The sequence below is a fragment of the Sceloporus occidentalis genome, unplaced genomic scaffold (assembly GCF_023333645.1).
Source record: "Sceloporus occidentalis isolate IW3139 unplaced genomic scaffold, rSceOcc1.0.p SCAF_3, whole genome shotgun sequence".
NCBI classification, from domain to species: Eukaryota; Metazoa; Chordata; class Lepidosauria; order Squamata; family Phrynosomatidae; genus Sceloporus; species Sceloporus occidentalis.
In genome coordinates this window covers 249,997,984-250,018,182 of record NW_028316983.1, presented here as the reverse complement: position 1 = coordinate 250,018,182, position 20,199 = coordinate 249,997,984, and the positions used below count along the sequence as shown (strand labels likewise).

Sequence of the window (20,199 nt, the reverse complement as noted above, 5' to 3'; positions counted from 1 at the left end):
TATATTAAATATCTACTTATTTATCATATAAGTTCTCTCTCTCTCTCTCTGGATGCAGAGACTTTTGCATCAACAGCAAAGCTTTGTTGCGGTCCTTTAAAATCTTCCTTCCCTAACAATGAAGCGAATTGCCATCCTTGCCAAATGAAAATTAAACGCAACTCTGCTTTTGCAACAGTTCTTCTGCAATCCTCAGGGATCATTATTTGGGGATCCTGTTTGAGTGTTTTGGGGCATGAATCTGATGGACGATTTCAGAAACTGGAGTAGACAGAAGGATCCTCCCAGAAGCGTTTCCTGAAAACAGCGGCCAGCCTCCATTTCAGAGGAGGCTTCCTTGATGTTGCTTCCGCATTGAACTCCTCCGTGATTTCAGCCACCGATTTGCCTTTCGTCTCCGGCAGGAAGAGGAAGAAGAAAATTCCAGATCCCACCAGGACAACAGCGAAGATGAGGAAGCAGAAAGGACCCAGGGCCTCCTGGGAGGGGAAATAATGGAAGGAATGAACGATTGACCATTTTGAATGCTATCAAGAACCAAGCTTAGCCCAGTTTAGAAGAGCCTTAGTTAGAAGAGCTGCTCCCTCTAGTGGCGAAAGACATCTGTCTGTCGCATCATGTGCTTTGCTCACTTGCGCATCTTGCATTCAGTACAATTTGCTTTGCAATGGGTCACTGGAGGCTTAAAAATAGGCAAAATGTGGAAATCTGCAGTCTCCATGTTGGGAAGGGGAAACACACTTCAATTGAGAATGGGACTGAGGCAGAGAAGGCCAAGGGGAGGCGGGAGTTGCGTGTGGAGAGACACTGACCACAGCGAATGGGAAGGTTATTCCGATGACAAAGAGGCCAGCCCAGTTGAGGCAGCCACCAATCACGAAGGCTGCTGGTCTTAACGAATGGCTGAAGATCTCCATCATGACTGACATGGTCGCTCCATCTGAGGAAGAGAGAGCGGAAGCAAGGAAGGAAGAAAAGAAAAGAGAAAGGAGGAAAGCAGGAAGAGGAAGGGAGGAGAGGGAGGGAAGAGGCAGGCAGGAAGGAAGGAAGGAAGGAAGGAGAAGAGATGAAGGAAGGAAGGAAGAGCAATGGAGGGAGGCAGGGATGGATGAATAAAGGAAGGAAGAGGGGAAAGAGAGAGAAGGGGAGGAAGGAGGAAGGGGCCAGTTACAGCCCTGACTTGTGCGTCCCTCAGTCCAGCCTCCAGAGACTTGGTAGCCCCAGCCAGGGACTTGGTAGCCCTGGCCGGCCGCCTAGCCATCCATCCCTTTTCCCTTCCTTCCTTCCTTCCTCTGCTACTCACTGGGCCCCAATCCGAAGAAGACCACGAAGAGGAAGAGGAGGGCGAGGCTGCCATGGGAGGCCCAGCGATGCTCTTTCTGAGATGGGAGGGAGGGAGGGAGGGAGGGAGGAGGGATTTGGGGGATGCAGAGAGAGGAGACAGGGTTACTTCCCGTCTGCACTGGACCAGGATCTACCCCACATCAGACCTCGGTGTGCATCTGCAATGTGGAAATGATGCAGCCTGGCTCCAACTGCCCCAATTCAGCCTTTGGGTTCCTGCGATTTGCAGTTTGGTGTAGCTCCGGAGCAACCTGACAGAGGCTGGCCATAAAAACTACAGATCCCAGGTTCCATGGCATGGAGCCATGGCAGTTAAAGCAGAGTCAAACTGGTACAATTTTGCAGTCTGGATGGACTTGGAAGGATAGCTGGGAAGGAACCAGACAAGGCCTGACTTTGCAAGGCCTGATCTGGGCTGTGGATAATCCCAAGGTGTTTTTGAGGATTTCCAGAAGCTGTCACAAAACAACCACAGAGCAAAGCATTATTAAGAGTAATATTTATATTTGGGAATGGAAACCAGGCCCTGACTTTGCAAGACCTGAGGAAGGCTGTTCATGACAACGGAGATCTCTTGGCAAGAAGAGCCTGAAGCCAAAGCCAGTCTGACGGTGAGAAACAGGAACGTAGCCAGGATTTTAGGAAGGGGGGGTCCAGACTAAGTGCCACCATTATAATGGGGCTTGGGCGCGGTGGCGCAGCAGCACACACCATTAATTTTTCTAATGGAAGGGGGGGTCCGGACCCCAAGAACCCCCCCTTGGCTACGTCCCTGTGAGAAACAGCAGCCAAGACCCAGGTGCCATATCTTGGTCAGGACCAGAGCCAGGGCCTGGGTTTGCAAGGCCTCTTTTTGTGCGTTTGCACTCCTTCTCACCTGGAGGGAGAGGGTCAGGGCCAGGAGGCTGAGGGCTGCGGCCATTGCCCCACAGCCGCCCCACAGCAGGGCTCTCCGGCCAATCCGTTCGATGGTCAGCACCTGTGGGAGGAGGAGAAGGAACCGGGACATTTTAAAAGCAGCTGAGGAAGCGGAAACGCACGGGATTAATAACCAGGGACATCCCAACCAAAGGAGTACTGCGTTCAAGTCTTACGCAGAGGAGGGCCGAGGTGAGTTCGCAGAGGCCGATGCCGAGGGAGAGGTAGGGGATCAGGGCCTCCCCGAATCCTGCGGCACGGAAGACCTCAAAAGTGTAGAAATAGACCTGCGGAAGAGAGGAAGGAAGGAAGGAAAGCATGAACGTGGAGAAGGTTCTGGGGATGGAGGGAGGGAAGGAAGGAGGGAGGGAAGGAAGGAAGGAAGGAAGGAAGGAAGGAAGGAAGGAAGGAAGGAAGGAGGCAGCAGAGAAGACCTTCCACTCGCAATCCACAATCCTGGGACTGCAAGCGAATCACAGCAAACAAGGGAGGCATAAAAGGGAGGCCTGCGCTGGGAAAGGATCCCGATCCTGTGTCTATGGATTTTTATGGACAACAGGGAAGAAGAGCAGCAGCCGCCCACAAATCCCTTCCTGAGCATGAAAGAGCTGCAAAACGGATAGATCTTGGGTCGGAGGAGCAGCGGGTTGGCTGTAAACTTTGCCATAAAGCAAAAGTAGAGACAGAACGGGTTTCTCCTCCGGCCCATTTTACGGTAGCCATGTGTGTACTAAAACAAATGACAGCACTTGCCCATAGGGAAACATTTGCCCATAGAGAATCATAGGGTGAATTCTTGCCCATAAAGAATCATTGGGGAGTACTTGCCCATAGGGTAACATAGGGGAATACTTGCCCATAGAGAATTACTGGGGAATGCTTGCCTATGGGCAAGTTTTCTCCTGTGTTTCTCTATGGCAAGTATGGTTTCCCTATGGGCAAGTACTGCCATTTCTTTTACTATGCTCCCCCAATCCTTTTCTTAGCCTCCATGAACACAGAGAAAAGGAGAGAGTAGATAAGCCTCCATGTAAAAGAAGCAGAAGTGGGGGAAATTGTGATTTTCCTCTATCAAACCCTTCTACAGCCGTCTGTGCTGATATACAAGAGGCAAAGCAAACAGCAGCTGCCATCAAAGCCCCTTCCTGGGCATCCATGAGTTGCAAAATGGAGAGAGAAAAGGGGGAGTAGATAAGTCTCTCTCACCAACATGTTAAGAAAGGAAAACCTGGGGGGAAATAGGACTCAGATTTGGCTGATCCTCTGCAGACAAGAGTGCCTTCCAGCAACAGTCGAGGTGAACAGCAGCTGCCCCCAACCCCTTCCTGAGCTGGAAGAATGGCCTAGAAGACGAGAGCAGATGACTGTTTCTGCATCAGTGCAATAAAGAATGGGATTCTCTTCTGTCCGACCTTCCTTGTGCTCACATACAACCGTTTGGGTGAACCGCAGCTGCCCCCAAACCCCTTCCTGGGGATGGAAGGGCAGCAGAAGAGAGAGGAAAGGGCCCAGTGTCTCCCTCCCCACAAGAGCCCCTTTTCCCGGCCACTGAACTGCGTTGATGCCGCAGAGCTGCAGCGTGAGGACGGCGGCCGCCAGGATCCGCATCTGTGGCCGCAGGACGGGGTCCTTCAGCATCCTCCAAGGGCCCAGCGCTGCCCTACCGGCTTTTCCCGCTGCTGCTGCTTCCTCCCTGAGGGCAGCCATTTCCTCTTCATGGGCCCCAGGGCCCCAGAGACACTGCATGGCTGGAAGGGAAGGGAAAGGGAAACCAGATGCTCAAAGGCAAACCCAGATTGATTTGAGGGAAAGACAAAGAGTGGAGCCCCAAAGGCCCCTTGGGTCCCCTTGAGCCAGTGGTCTCTGCCCTGCCTCTCTAGCGGGCCGGACTGCTTGATCGTCAGGGACCCCCAATGTCCAGCCTGTTTCCGGTTGCTCTCCTTTGTGAGGCAGGGAACCCTCAAGGCTCCTCAGACTGTGTGGCCCCTGGGTCCCCTCCACTCCAAGCAAAGGCCTTACCTCTCAGGCAGGTCCCTTCGTCCCGCTTCTGGACCAAGAGATACGGGGGTGACTCCGGGAAGAAGGGCAGAGCCAGCAGCTGGACGAAGGCTGTCACCCCGACGAAGGCCAGGAGGACCGGCCAGCAGCCCTCCGACCCCAGGAGCTCCCTGCAAGGCGGGACAGGGATGGCAGTGTGGAAGCGGAGAAAGGGAGAGGAAGAGGAAGAGGCCCTCCAAAAATGGGCCTCTCCAGGCATCCCTCCATTCTCTCCCCAAACAGAAGGGAATGGATGGATAGACAGATAGATGATAGATAGATAGATAGATAGATAGATAGATAGATAGATAGATAGAGATAGATAGATAGATGATAGACAGATAGATAGAATAGAGAGAATGGCTAGATAGATAGATAGATAGATAGATAGATAGATAGATAGATGATACTAGTGGATGGAAAGAAAGAGGAGATAGATAGAATAGAGAGAATGGCTAGATAGATAGATAGATAGATAGATAGATAGATAGATAGATAGGATGGATGGAGAGATAGAGAGATCTCTATCTTACCTGAGGCCCAAAATCTGGCCGAGGGATTTCCCCAGGGACCAGAAGAAGCCTACTGAGGCGTTGGCAAATCCCCGGAGCCTTTTGGGGGAGACTTCGCCTGCATACTGGGGGTGGATGGCCATGCAGAGGCCTAGAAAGAAGAAGGAGGGAGGGAGGGAAGGAAGGAGATATGAAATACTGGACGCATCCACATTGACGCCACCACTTTCATTGCCATGGCTCCCTTACAGGAGAACCTTAATTGGACTTGCAGTTTTCAGGGAGGCCCCACAGTTCTGGACCAAAGTCCTTACCAGCACTGACTCCGAAGAGGAATCGGCCGACCAGGATCATCTCCAAGGAGGCCGCTCTGCGGCTGAAGCCCACGAGGAAAGCGGCCGAGAGGATGAGGAGGTCTGTCCCCAGAAGGCAACGCTTCCTGCAGCCACAGACCCCACAAACACAGAGAGAGACCCCCTTTGTAGTTGCACCTTGATTTCCCCCCAATGAAACAATTTACATGGCAGACAAAGGGCACCATTTTGTGCTTGCCTTTTACCCACATATTTTAGCCATTTCTGCTAGTAGCCAGGTTTGTTTGTTTATTTATTTGTTTTTTGGAAAGGAATGCTATTTAGAATTATTAAAATTATTTAAAATAAACAAACCCAGAGTAGTCGTATGAATCTCTGTCATTCTGGTGCCTTTGGGAAAATGTCAGGAGAACAGGATCATAATCTCTGGTTCCCCCAAGTGGATGGTCCAGGCATTGCGCCTTGGAAGGCTCCCTGGTTCCCCCAAGTGGATGGTCCAGGCATTGCGCCTTGGAAGGCTCCCTGGTTCCCCCAAGTGGATGGTCCAGGCATTGCGCCTTGGAAGGCTCCCTGGTTCCCCCAAGTGGATGGTCCAGGCATTGCGCCTTGGAAGGCTCCCTGGTTCCCCCAAGTGGATGGTCCAGGCATTGCGCCTTGGAAGGCTCCCTGGTTCCCCCAAGTGGATGGTCCAGGCATTGAGCCTTGGAAGGCTCCCTGGTTCCCCCAAGTGGATGGTCCAGGCATTGCGTCTTGGAAGGCTCCCTGGTTCCCCCAAGTGGATGGTCCAGGCATTGCGCCTTGGAAGGCTCCCTGGTTCCCCCAAGTGGATGGTCCAGGCATTGCGCCTTGGAAGGCTCCCTGGTTCCCCCAAGTGGATGGTCCAGGCATTGCGCCTTGGAAGGCTCCCTGGTTTCCCCAAGTGGATGGTCCAGGCATTGCGCCTTGGAAGGCTCCCTGGTTCCCCCAAGTGGATGGTCCAGGCATTGCGCCTTGGAAGGCTCCCTGGTTCCCCCAAGTGGATGGTCCAGGCATTGCGCCTTGGAAGGCTCCCTGGTTCCCCCAAGTGGATGGTCCAGGCATTGCGCCTTGGAAGGCTCCCTGGTTCCCCCAAGTGGATGGTCCAGGCATTGCGCCTTGGAAGGCTCCCTGGTTCCCCCAAGTGGATGGTCCAGGCATTGCGCCTTGGAAGGCTCCCTGGTTCCCCCAAGTGGATGGTCCAGGCATTGCGCCTTGGAAGGCTCCCTGGTTCCCCCAAGTGGATGGTCCAGGCATTGAGCCTTGGAAGGCTCCCTGGTTCCCCCAAGTGGATGGTCCAGGCATTGCGTCTTGGAAGGCTCCCTGGTTCCCCCAAGTGGATGGTCCAGGCATTGCGCCTTGGAAGGCTCCCTGGTTCCCCCAAGTGGATGGTCCAGGCATTGCGCCTTGGAAGGCTCCCTGGTTCCCCCAAGTGGATGGTCCAGGCATTGCGCCTTGGAAGGCTCCCTGGTTTCCCCAAGTGGATGGTCCAGGCATTGCGCCTTGGAAGGCTCCCTGGTTCCCCCAAGTGGATGGTCCAGGCATTGCGCCTTGGAAGGCTCCCTGGTTCCCCCAAGTGGATGGTCCAGGCATTGCGCCTTGGAAGGCTCCCTGGTTTCCCCAAGTGGATGGTCCAGGCATTGCGCCTTGGAAGGCTCCCTGGTTCCCCCAAGTGGATGGTCCAGGCATTGCGCCTTGGAAGGCTCCCTGGTTCCCCCAAGTGGATGGTCCAGGCATTGCGCCTTGGAAGGCTCCCTGGTTCCCCCAAGTGGATGGTCCAGGCATTGCGCCTTGGAAGGCTCCCTGGTTCCCCCAAGTGGATGGTCCAGGCATTGCGCCTTGGAAGGCTCCCTGGTTCCCCCAAGTGGATGGTCCAGGCATTGCGCCTTGGAAGGCTCCCTGGTTCCCCCAAGTGGATGGTCCAGGCATTGCGCCTTGGAAGGCTCCCTGGTTCCCCCAAGTGGATGGTCCAGGCATTGCGCCTTGGAAGGCTCCCTGGTTTCCCCAAGTGGATGGTCCAGGCATTGCGCCTTGGAAGGCTCCCTGGTTCCCCCAAGTGGATGGTCCAGGCATTGCGCCTTGGAAGGCTCCCTGGTTCCCCCAAGTGGATGGTCCAGGCATTGCGCCTTGGAAGGCTCCCTGGTTCCCCCAAGTGGATGGTCCAGGCATTGCGCCTTGGAAGGCTCCCTGGTTTCCCCAAGTGGATGGTCCAGGCATTGCGCCTTGGAAGGCTCCCTGGTTCCCCCAAGTGGATGGTCCAGGCATTGCGCCTTGGAAGGCTCCCTGGTTCCCCCAAGTGGATGGTCCAGGCATTGCGCCTTGGAAGGCTCCCTGGTTTCCCCAAGTGGATGGTCCAGGCATTGCGCCTTGGAAGGCTCCCTGGTTCCCCCAAGTGGATGGTCCAGGCATTGCGCCTTGGAAGGCTCCCTGGTTCCCCCAAGTGGATGGTCCAGGCATTGCGCCTTGGAAGGCTCCCTGGTTCCCCCAAGTGGATGGTCCAGGCATTGCGCCTTGGAAGGCTCCCTGGTTTCCCCAAGTGGATGGTCCAGGCATTGCGCCTTGGAAGGCTCCCTGGTTCCCCCAAGTGGATGGTCCAGGCATTGCGCCTTGGAAGGCTCCCTGGTTCCCCCAAGTGGATGGTCCAGGCATTGCGCCTTGGAAGGCTCCCTGGTTCCCCCAAGTGGATGGTCCAGGCATTGCGTCTTGGAAGGCTCCCTGGTTCCCCCAAGTGGATGGTCCAGGCATTGCGCCTTGGAAGGCTCCCTGGTTCCCCCAAGTGGATGGTCCAGGCATTGCGCCTTGGAAGGCTCCCTGGTTTCCCCAAGTGGATGGTCCAGGCATTGCGCCTTGGAAGGCTCCCTGGTTCCCCCAAGTGGATGGTCCAGGCATTGCGTCTTGGAAGGCTCCCTGGTTCCCCCAAGTGGATGGTCCAGGCATTGCGCCTTGGAAGGCTCCCTGGTTCCCCCAAGTGGATGGTCCAGGCATTGCGCCTTGGAAGGCTCCCTGGTTTCCCCAAGTGGATGGTCCAGGCATTGCGCCTTGGAAGGCTCCCTGGTTCCCCCAAGTGGATGGTCCAGGCATTGCGCCTTGGAAGGCTCCCTGGTTCCCCCAAGTGGATGGTCCAGGCATTGCGCCTTGGAAGGCTCCCTGGTTCCCCCAAGTGGATGGTCCAGGCATTGCGCCTTGGAAGGCTCCCTGGTTTCCCCAAGTGGATGGTCCAGGCATTGCGCCTTGGAAGGCTCCCTGGTTCCCCCAAGTGGATGGTCCAGGCATTGCGCCTTGGAAGGCTCCCTGGTTCCCCCAAGTGGATGGTCCAGGCATTGCGCCTTGGAAGGCTCCCTGGTTCCCCCAAGTGGATGGTCCAGGCATTGCGCCTTGGAAGGCTCCCTGGTTCCCCCAAGTGGATGGTCCAGGCATTGCGCCTTGGAAGGCTCCCTGGTTCCCCCAAGTGGATGGTCCAAGCATCGCGCCTTGGAGGTTATGAGAAAATGAAGGGAAACCAAAGGGGATAACTCAGCCCCAAATAGCCTAAAGGCACCAGATTCCCATCTGTTCTTGGAAGCTAAGCAGGGTCAGCCCTGGTTAGGACTTGGATGGGAGACTGCCAAAGAAGATCAGGTGATATTTGAGAGGAACTGGCCAAACTACCCTTGGGGACTCCTTGCCTAAAAAGACCCCGTGGAATTTATGGGGTAATAAATATGGCCCCTGGACACTCACTTGCCAAACCGGAGGGCCAGGTAGCCACTGCTGAGGGACCCCAGGACCCCTCCGACGCCGAAGATGGAGACGACTAGGGACCAGAGGAAGAGTATGGTCTCCTGGCTGGGAGGCTGCCCCCAGCGGACCCCCAGGGTCTCGTTCATGAACTGCTTGATGAACTGGGGAGAAGAAGGTGAAGTAATATCATTAATGCCATTCTATGGATCTTGGGACTTGTAGCTTTGCTAAGCATTTCACCTTCTCTTGCAGAGAGGTCTGGTGCCACTGCAAACTACAAATCCCAGGATTCCACAGGATGGAGCCGTGGCAGTTAAAGCAATATGAAACAGCATCAATTCCCATAAACTACAAATCCCAGGATTCCATGACAATCTAAGCAGTGTCAAACTGGGTTAATTCTGCAGTGTGTCAGCAGGCCCTACAAGGAAGGCGTTCCTTAGAAGTTAAAGTGGGGCAACACTGGTGCAGCTGCTTGGTGTGAATGCACTGTTGCTCCCCTCACTGTGGCTTCCTGGCATAAAATGGCTTTGGGTTTGTAGTTTGGGGGTCCATGGCCATCCTCCTCTTCCTCCCCCCCAAAGGGATGTTGCAGGGGGCATATCCTTACCCCTGAAGGGTAGCCAATCACCGAAATCTGGTAGCCAATGGGGAGGGTCCCTCCGACCCCCAAAACCAGCATCATCTGCAGGAGCCCTTGGTGCTGAACCTAAAGAAACAACAACAACAACAGCGGGGAGGGATTTGTAGTGAAATGCACCAGGAGCAGTTGTCTTGCAGAGAAAACAAATAAGGCATTCTTTTTGGCAACCCAAAAGCCCCCTCCATGCATTTGTATAGGATCTTCTGGGTAATCCACGAGTTCATACTAAGAAACTAAACATTTAAGCCTTAGAAACCCACAAAAGGTAATTCTGAGGAATTAAACATTTCTGTAAAACAATCCACGAAAGTTCATGCCACGAAATTAATAATTTCAGCCTCAAAACTCCAGGAAAGTTTAAGTCTTAAAAATCCACAAAATCTCACGCCAAGAAATTCACATTTTGGGCTTGAAAACCTCTCTGAAAGGCCATGCTAAGAAGGCGAACATCTCAGTCTTTAAAATCCTCCAAAGCGCAGGCCTATACATTAAACATTTCAGTCCTTAAAATCCATTAACATTCCTGGTAAGAACGGTAAACATTTTAGTCTTAAGAGTCCAGCAAAGTCTATGCCAATCAATTAAAACATTTCAGTCTTAAAATCCAAGGAAGTGCATGCTGAGAAGGAAAGAAAAACCAGCCATTAAAACCCTGTTGCCCCGATCTAACAGTATTTTGGGCAATGGAGGAAAGCACATTTATTTAATAATAATAATAATAATAATAATAATAATAAACATTTTATTTATATACCGCCCTTCTATAAAATCAGGGCGGTGTACAACAATCATAAAATACATAAAATACAATACAAATACAAACAAAATCTGATAAAACAGCCAGCTTGCCATTGCCGACGTGGAGAAGACACTCTTTTTGGACTCAAGCAGCAGTTTGCAAAAGGTCAAAAGGGACACAGCTAAAGATGTTTGCTTTATAATACAATGAACTTGACCATTTCACTTCTTCCAAATGTTAACAGCGTCTGTCTTCCTTCGGAGTCAGAACGTCGGCTGAGACTTTCCTCCTTCTCTGGGCCAGTTTTGCTTCTTTTCAGCCCCTACAGACTGACCATGGCTCTCCGTCCGTGGGGCAAGAAGGCCCTTTCTCTCTGGACTCAGTCCCACCGTTTTGGGGCGGATGGACCGGAGGACTCCTGGGGACCCAGTGTCCAGAGAGGGGGACACACTGACCACAAGGCCTTCGCCTCCAGGAATATTTGAGAGGAAAGACGTCTCAGACAAGAGGCAAAAGCATCCCAGGAACCCACCTTTAACCCTGGACCTATTTGGCCACAGAAAGGGCTGGAGGAGCTGACCTTTGGGCATCCGCTTCCGGCTCCTGTCCAGCCCCAGGAGGACCAGAAAGAGGTCACACAGAACATGGAGTTTTACAGCCAAGGAAGGAGGCTCCAGCTCAGGAATTGTCCCGACGTGTGTCTGGTTCCACTCTCCAGCCTGGCTGAGACCAGTGGCTCCCAGTCCAGCAATGGTCTGACGGTGGCCAGACTGGGAAGGTGGACGACACCTCCCAGTCCCACCAACTGGGGCCAACTGGGCTGTTGTTAGGACCCTCCTCTGCCAGTTGGGACAGTTGCCAAAGCGGGTCTCTTGCCTGGCATCCATTTTGTGGCCTGGCTGGAGGGAGCGTCTGGGTGGCCCTTTGCAGCTGTGGCCCCAATAAGTGACACCCAGAAAGTTGGGGACCTCCCTCCCCCTGACTCACTCACCAGAAGGGAGTGCAGACCCCCCATCCTCTGCTGACTGACCGATCCCCAAAAGACCTCCCTGGTCTCCTTCTTCCCAGCCGAGGCCTGTGCCTCCTTCGCTGGAGCCATGGGGCGGAAACCATGGCGCCCAGCTTAACATTAACCACCCGGTTTTATCATTATGTTCCAGAGACTCAATCACTCGTTTGTCTCAGAAGGCCTTTATGGAAGGAACGCTGTCAGGCGTGAAATCCCAGGCCTGCCAGTCCATCTCCTCCTCCTCTTATTGGTTCCAGTCGGTGGGTTTCCCCCGAAGCCCTTGCCAAGGCTGGCTTTCCTGCAAAGTCCGTCCCTGGCCTCTCAATCCTTGTTTTGAAAAGTGAAAAGGGAGCCTGACTTGAGCGTTGCAGGTCCTCCAGCTTGGCTCTATGGTTAACTTATGGCAGATGCTGACCATAGAGTTGTGCTGGAGGACCTGGAGATGCCTAGAGAGGTGTTCTCTCAGGTCAAGGGAATGGTGTCTTTTTGTCATTTGCGGTTTTCCTGCATTTGTGGGGTTCTTCACCCCAAACCCAGCAAATGGGGGGAGGGGCTTTCTTTCTTTTTCCCTCTCTCTCTCTCTCTCCTTTTCCTGCCAGAATACCAATTAGAAACCTGCCCCACAATTGACACACTTTGCAATGCGTACAAATGGCAATCTGTTGCATGCAGTTTGGAGTCCATTCCCTCTGGAATCTCAGTTCTCTTTAAAACCAAAACCAAAGCCAAACCCTCCAGAACCAGGGAAACCCCGTCGCTCTCAAAGCCGTCATTTATTGCTTGTTTGTCATGCATTTCCATTGCTCCTGCTTGCTTTATATCAGTGGTTCCCAACCTTCCTAATGCCGCGACCCTTTAATACAGTTCGTCACGTTGTGGTGACCCAAACCCATGAAATGATTTTCAATGCTACTTCATAACTGTAATTAAATAGGTGTTTTCCAATGGCCTTAGGTGACCCCCATGAAAGGGTCATTCAACCCCCAAAGGGGTCTCGACCCACAGGTTGGGAACCACTGCTTTATATTTTGCAGTGAGCTCTTAATCTAGACATGAAACTGGCAAATGCGTTATTATTTGCTTCCTTTGGTCTTGCTTTCCTCATATTTTGCAGTTAACTGTGAACCCATGAAACCCATAAACAGAAGACCATTTCCCCCTTTCCAGGTGTTCCTTGTTTCGTATTTTGCAAGAGAGGCTTCATCAACACATGAAACCAATAAATAAAATAGTGTTTTTCCCCACTGAAAATAGTTTGCAAACGGTTTCTTTTGCTGGTTGTGCTTGTTTCGTATTCTGCAGACAAGGGGAATTGGAAGTATGAGCCAATGGCAATCCGAACGCAGTCATGGGGTTTCACGTTATTGCCTGATAGACTGCCACACGCAATTTCGGGCAACAGCGAGCTATTTTCGGGCAATGGGAAGCCAGTTCGAACGCAATTCGCATCCATGTAAATTCACTGAACTAGTGAATTCAGGTGAATGCGTTCTGACCCACTTTCTTTTCATTCGAAATTAAGAGGATCAACTCCTGCAAATGCCCCCATTTTGCAAAACCCTTTCCAGCTTCTCCCTCATTTCTCATATTCTGTTTATTATCAGCTCTGGAGGCTGTTTGCGCTGGAAAAGAATCATCCGTCTATTTGCTGTAAATGTGTTCTTTTGGGGTCTGTTTCCTCAGAGTCCTGTTAATTTCCGTTGCCAACTTGGGCTCCAGAGGGGCCCCCCAAAGTCCTCCTCCCCGAGTCCCTTAATGTCCGGCTTCCTCTGGTCAGAGCTTGGTGCAAAGGCTTCTGTCCGCAGCCGAGGGCCACTTCTTCGGCCCAAAACGCATCCGTCTGAGTTCGCTGGTGACCTCCACCACTGACCTCCCTTTGGTCTCCGGCAGGAGAAAGTAGACAAAAGCGCACATCCCAGCATCCACGGCCAAGAAGACCAGGAAGCAGAGGTAGCCCAGGGACTCCTGCCGTTTAAATGGAGGAAGGAAGCAGAGAAGGAGAGGTCGACCCTCTCTCCCAACCTTCTTCAAAGGGAGCCCAAAGGCCATGCAGCCCAGCCCAAGGTCCTCCCGAAAGATGGCCATCTGTTTAAAGGCCCCAAAGAGGTTTGGGGTCTCCTCCAAGGAAAGGAAGGAGTCCGAATACTGAAAGTCTGCCTCACCACCAGAAAAGCGAATCCCATCCCAGAGAGGAAGAAGCCAAGCCAGGAGATGCAGCCAATGATCACTAAAGCCGGTGGCCGGACAGACTGGCTGAAGACCTCCATCACCACGGCGAAGGCAGCACCTGCTGGAAAACCACACCAAGCAGGCAGAAATCAACCAACCCATCAATACGATAGATAGATAGATAGATAGATAGATAGATAGATAGATAGATAGTGTGTGTGTGTGTGTGTGTGTATATATATATATATATATGGGACAGCATCGTGTGGTGCTTGGAGCACTGGACCCCTCTTTGCTCAGCCAGAGCTCAACCCACCCAAGTCACGCTCTCTCAGCCTCAGAGACAGATGTCAGAGCTCTGAATCTGAATCTGAATCTCTGGAAGGCCCTGGGAAAGGCAGGGCAGCCTCAGGGTCTCCAGGAGGCCAGGGTTCGAATCCCACCCCGCCGAGGGTGCCTTTGGGGAGTCACACTTTCTTGGCCTAAGAGCGAACAGGGAGGCCATGGAGGCAACCAGGGGGGCGATTGGGGGACAGCGCAGGAAGAGCCGATCGGCATCGTTGCAACAGCAAAACAGAATGGAATGGATAGCTAAGAAGAGAGGGCATTCAAGCCGAAGGCATCCAGAGAGAGACCATGGCAATGTATTATAGGGACTGCAATATCTATTGTCGAGAAGGGGCTTTTTGGGGCCTGAACTCACAGGGTCCGACGCCGAAGAAGAAGATGAAGAGGAAGATGAAGGCGACGCTGGCGAAGGAGAGCCAAGGAAAGCGGTCCTGGAAGGAGAAGGAGAAGACGGTTATCCTTTTAAACAGGGAATAAAACGCTTTAAAGGTCACTGGGGGCCTTCCCTTGGGATCCCTGCATGGCAGAATGCAGGGCCCTCGCCTGCCCTTTCCTTCCGGCTCCTCCTTGCAACCTTCCAGCAAATGCGATGGGTTTAAAAGAACACCTTTATTTCTAAAAACCTCTCCCTGGGCCTTGAGAACTTTTGTTCATCGGCTCAAGAAGGACGTCCTGCAAAAGGTTTCCTTGTGTCATTAATCTCCAGCCCAGACGTTGGCCCTTCATTGTCCCAGTTTGGCAGCAATCGTCCAGCTGCCTCTCAAGTGCCCCATTTTCTCTCTTCCTCCCACCTTCGACCTCAAATCAGTGGCTGCAAAAACACAATTGCAGAAGGAGTTTTGCAACTGCAAGAGCCATTTAGTAGGCTTTGCAAACTCCAGGGCCCTCTTTGCAACGGACAGTTCTCAGGCCAGAAATGAGGGAAGGACGGACCAAATGTGCGAACGAAGAAAGGAAGGTGAGAGGAAGGCTCTCCATCATCACCTGCAAGGAGAGGCTGAGGGTCAGGAGGGCCATTGCGATGCCCATCATCCCGAATCCACCCCAAAGGAGGACCCTCCGCCCAAAGCGGTCAATGATGGCGCTCTGGAAGACAGGAGAGAAGAAGGGGGAATGTCAGTTGGGGAGAAGGGTTTGCCTCAGAGCATTTGCAGAAGCCCAAGCCTTGCCGCCGCTCCTGTCCCGCCTCACAGGGCCGGCGTTGCTCTTTGCCCGGCTGGGACTCACACAGAGCAGGACAGCCACAAATTCGCAGGAGCCAGTGCCCAAAGTCACGTAAGGGATGAGGTTCTCCTGGATCCTGGCCGTGCGGAAGACCTCGAAGGCGTAGAAGTAGATCTGGAAGAGGAAGAGGAAGGAGGGATGGTGAGAGGGAGAGAGGAAGGGGGAAGAAGAAGAAGAGGAGGAGGAGGAGGAAAGAGGAAGAGCAGAAGAAAGAAGAGGAAGAGGAGGAAGAGAGGAAGAAGGAAGAGGAAAGGAGAAGGGAAGGAGAAGGAGAGAATAGAAAGAGGAGGAAGAAGAAGGAAGAGGAAAGAAAAAGAAGAGGAATCATAGAATCACAGAGTTGGAAGAGACCGCAAGGGCCATCCAGTACAAGCCCATTCTGCCATGCAGGAAATCCCAATCAAAGCATCCCCATTGACAGATGGCCATCCAGCCTCCGTTTGAAGACCTCCAAGGAAGGAGTGTGTTCCTCTGTCAAACAGCTCTTACTGTCAGGAGGTTCCTCCTAATATTGAGGTGGAAAGAAGAAGAAGAAAAAAGGCAAGAGGAAGGAGGAAAAAGAGGCAGAGGAAGGAAGAGGAGGAAGGAGAAGGTTGGGAAGAGGACGATAAGAAGGAGGAAAAGCAAAAGGAGGGAAGAGGAGAGGAAGAAGGAAAGAAGGAAGGAGAGAATGGTGAGAGGGAAGAGGAGGTGAAGAAGAAGAAAGAGAAGAGGAAGAGATGGAGGAGGAAAGAGGGGGGAAGGAAGAGAGGAAGAGGAGGGGGAGAGGATGGAGACAAGGAAGAGAAGGACCCCTTGGTTCTTCCCACCCTGGGCCTTTCATTCACCTGATCAATCAACTAATCGATCAATCAACCAGTGCCCCTGGGGATGGAGGGATGGAGGCCTACTCAACTGCACTCAGGCCGCAGAGCTGGAGGCTGAGGGCCAGGAGGATGGAGAGGGTCAGGGGCCTCCGCTGGGCCGGGTCCCCCATCACCTGAAGGGCCCCGCGGCGTCCGGCTGAGGACTCCCTCCGCATCTCCTCCACTTGGGCCTGGAGGTCGTGGCCGCGGGGGTCCCCTTCGCCCCAGAGGGTCCACATGGCTGTCATGGGGAAAGAGAGAGAGAAAGCGCGCCAGGGGCCCCACACTGTCCAGCCCCTCGGAGGCGGCAGCAGGGCCTACTTGCCCCACTTTCACGGCCCTCTTACTGACCGGAAGAACCATCTTCCAGGGATCAGGATCAGGAATGCCCAATTATCGTAACATAAATTGGGACAGCTATAACTATATAAAATGCTATAGAAATTCTGGGATTTGTAGCTGTTGGGGCACCAGAGCTCTCTGAGACAAAGGCTAAACCTCTCACAAAACTACACATTCCAGGATGCCATAGCATTATTGCGCCATGACAGTTATTTCTACATTGCAGACCAGGCCTCAATGCTCCATTGGGAATTGGGGACCCCCTCCTCCGTACCCGCACCCCAAAATTACCTCTCAGGCAGCCCTCCTTGTCCCCCTTCTGGAGCAGGAGGAACGCGGGGGACTCTGGGAAAAGTGGGAGCAGGAGCAGCTGGACCAGGGCCGGGAGGCCGGAGAGGCCCAGGAGGAGCGGCCACTGAGAAGGGCCCCCAAAGACGTCCCTGCGGAGGAGCACAGGAGCTGAGTGCAGAGGATGGTGGCGGCACCCCCAAAATACCTCCACAACAGATATGGAGATATATATGTGTGTGTGTGTGTGTGTGTGTGTGTGTGTGTGTGTGCACCATAGACTCCTAGAGTTGGAAGAGACCCCAAGAAGGGCCCTGATCCAGTCCAACCCCCTCCTTCTTCTGCCATGCAGGAACTCTCCATCCAAGCACTCTCTGGGACACAGGGCCATCCAGCCTCTGCTTCAAGGCAGCCTCTAAGGAGGGAGACTCATTAGTTGCACACAGAACACAAGGGCTGCGCAGCCCAGGCAATGGGAGATGTGTGGCTCTAGGCGACAAAGGCGTCTGGTTTTGGGCGCCACATTCAGCTCTTTAGCATCCTGGAAGTTAAAGACCGTTTCAGCCCAGAGAGCATCAGCAAAACAACAAGAAGAACCCATACTTGCTCACATTAATCAAATTAATCACAGCCAAGAAGCTGGGAAAGGAATTTCTTAACGGCCAAAACGAGGAAATTTAGCACATGGAAATTTCAATTTGGAAAGATGGATTGAATTGTTGTTAGGAAGCTAGAGATGATGATGATGATGATGATGATGATGATGATGATGATGATGATGATGATTTTATCTTTCCCCCCAAACCACAAGGCAAGTGGCTGGAAGGCTTGTCCCCGATCCTGACACAAAGGAGGAAGGTTTGATTTTGGGGATCACTGGCTTTTTGATAGATTAAACCCATTAAAGGATGAACATTTCTCCTGTTTTACCTCAAGCCCATGATTTGTCCCAAGACTTTTCCCAGCGAGAAGAAGACCACCGACATTGCGACGGCGAAGCCTCTCAGCCTTTTGGGGGAGATCTCCACCAGGAACGGCGCCGTCGCGTTCAGGCAGATCCCTTCGAGAGAAATCAGAAACGTTACGTTTCTCAGGGAGTCGGTGGCTTCTTCTTTGCGTTCGTCCGCCTTGAAAAGCCTGGCAAAGCCTGCAAAGGCCGGACTGAATTTAGCGTGGAAAACAATTATTCAGGAGCATGCAAGACATGTAACAATGCATCGAATTAAGTGTGTGTGTGTGTATGTTTATATGTATATATATATATAGAGAGGGGGGGAGATGACCCACCCAGACAAACCGAGAGGAAAGAAGGGCATTTATAGGAAATGTACAACGATCAAACTGCGTAATTGCAATCTTGAATTTAAAGATTGTGAGTTTCCCCCCCCCACAACAATATTAAATTATGTTGTGAGTTGTGAATTTTCCCCTCCTACAACAATATTAAATTATCCTCATAAGTTAAGAAGTTAAAGGTTGAATATTTAACTGATATTCAGTATTGATGTACGTAACGTTGGTTAAATGTTTCACATTTAATGTCCTCCCTTTTTATAACCTTTTGCAAAGAGCTCTTTAAGTGTCGTACGTTTTTGCACAATGAGTTGCCTTTGCATTTGGCCTTTGGCCTTTTCTATTAAGGGCCGCTTACCGGCGGCGACTCCGTAGGAAAGGCGGCTGGCCAGCACCATCTCAAAAGAGTCGGCCATCTTGCTGAAGCCAACCAGGAGTGCGCCTGCGATGACAATGCAGTCAGCCCACATCAGGCTCTTCTTCCTGCAACAGACACAAGTAAACGGGCGCCTTGTCTGAATGTTCAGACCCAGGTTATCAGCCCTCTGCTTTAAGAGGCCAGTTTTCCAGTCTTGATTCCCTGTGATTAATCATTGTACCCACACTGGAGTAGATGGCCCTTGGGGTCACTTCCAACCCTAGGATCCTATGTATTCCTGCATGGCAGAAGGAGGGGGTTGGACTGGATGGCCCATGGGGGTCCCTTCCCTCCCTAGGATCCTATGTATTCCTTCAGGGCAGAAGAAGGGGGTTGGACTGGATGGCCCTTGGGGTCCCTTCCCTCTCTAGGACCCTATGTATTCCTTCAGGGCAGAAGAAGGGGTTGTACTGGATGGCCCTTGGGATCCCTTCCCTCTCTAGGACCCTATGTATTCCTTCAGTCAGAAGAAGGGGGTTGTACTGGATGGCCCTTGGGATCCCTTCCCTCTCTAGGATCCTATGTATTCCTTCAGGTCAGAAGAAGGGGGTTGGACTGGATGGCCCTTGGGGGTCCCTTCCCTCTCTAGGACCCTATGTATTCCTTCAGGTCAGAAGAAGGGGGTTGGACTGGATGGCCCTTGGGATCCCTTCCCTCTCTAGGACCCTATGTATTCCTTCAGGGCAGAAGAAGGGGGTTGGACTGGATGGCCCTTGGGGGTCCCTTCCCTCTCTAGGATCCTATGTATTCCTTCAGGTCAGAAGAAGGGGGTTGGACTGGATGGCCCTTGGGGGTCCCTTCCCTCTCTAGGATCCTATGTATTCCTTCAGGTCAGAAGAAGGGGGTTGGACTGAATGGCCCTTGGGATCCCATCCCTCTCTAGGACCCTATGTATTCCTTCAGGTCAGAAGAAGGGGGTTGTACTGGATGGCCCTTGGGATCCCTTCCCTCTCTAGGATCCTATGTATTCCTTCAGGTCAGAAGAAGGGGGTTGGACTGGATGGCCCTTGGGGGTCCCTTCCCTCTCTAGGACCCTATGTATTCCTTCAGGGCAGAAGAAGGGGGTTGGACTGGATGGCCCTTGGGATCCCTTCCCTCTCTAGGACCCTATGTATTCCTTCAGGGCAGAAGAAGGGGGTTGGACTGGATGGCCCTTGGGGGTCCCTTCCCTCTCTAGGACCCTATGTATTCCTTCAGGGCAGAAGAAGGGGTTGTACTGAATGGCCCTTGGGATCCCTTCCCTCTCTAGGATCCTATGTATTCCTTCAGGGCAGAAGAAGGGGGTTGGACTGGATGGCCCTTGGGGGTCCCTTCCCTCTCTAGGATCCTATGTATTCCTTCAGGTCAGAAGAAGGGGGTTGTACTGGATGGCCCTTGGGATCCCTTCCCTCTCTAGGACCCTATGTATTCCTTCAGGTCAGAAGGGGGTTGTACTGGATGGCCCTTGGGATCCCTTCCCTCTCTAGGATCCTATGTATTCCTTCAGGTCAGAAGAAGGGGGTTGGACTGGATGGCCCTTGGGATCCCTTCCCTCTCTAGGACCCTATGTATTCCTTCAGGGCAGAAGAAGGGGGTTGGACTGGATGGCCCTTGGGATCCCTTCCCTCTCTAGGACCCTATGTATTCCTTCAGGGCAGAAGAAGGGGGTTGGACTGGATGGCCCTTGGGGGTCCCTTCCCTCTCTAGGACCCTATGTATTCCTTCAGGGCAGAAGAAGGGGTTGTACTGAATGGCCCTTGGGATCCCTTCCCTCTCTAGGATCCTATGTATTCCTTCAGGGCAGAAGAAGGGGGTTGGACTGGATGGCCCTTGGGGGTCCCTTCCCTCTCTAGGACCCTATGTATTCCTTCAGGTCAGAAGAAGGGGGTTGTACTGGATGGCCCTTGGGATCCCTTCCCTCTCTAGGACCCTATGTATTCCTTCAGGTCAGAAGGGGGTTGTACTGGATGGCCCTTGGGATCCCTTCCCTCTCTAGGATCCTATGTATTCCTTCAGGTCAGAAGAAGGGGGTTGGACTGGAT

The 20,199-nt window shown here is 52.7% G+C and overlaps 1 protein-coding gene across 1 annotated transcript; it reads right to left on the bottom strand.

Annotated features, from left to right (window-relative positions):
• Positions 1-39: 39 nt before the first annotated feature.
• On the bottom strand, positions 40-18,180 carry LOC149317806 (solute carrier family 2, facilitated glucose transporter member 11-like). The gene is made up of 17 exons (XM_089513279.1): positions 18,119-18,180; positions 17,398-17,527; positions 16,471-16,619; positions 15,888-16,078; positions 14,996-15,106; positions 14,753-14,854; positions 9,471-9,569; positions 8,861-9,021; positions 5,126-5,250; positions 4,833-4,962; positions 4,282-4,430; positions 3,817-4,010; positions 2,439-2,549; positions 2,222-2,323; positions 1,304-1,379; positions 813-940; positions 40-479 (listed from the first exon to the last, which is right to left on the bottom strand). Exons 1-17 carry the CDS (start codon positions 18,174-18,176, stop codon positions 255-257), a joined length of 2,241 nt encoding a protein of 746 aa, XP_089369405.1. The 5' UTR covers positions 18,177-18,180; the 3' UTR covers positions 40-254.
• Between the last annotated feature and the right edge of the window lie 2,019 nt (positions 18,181-20,199).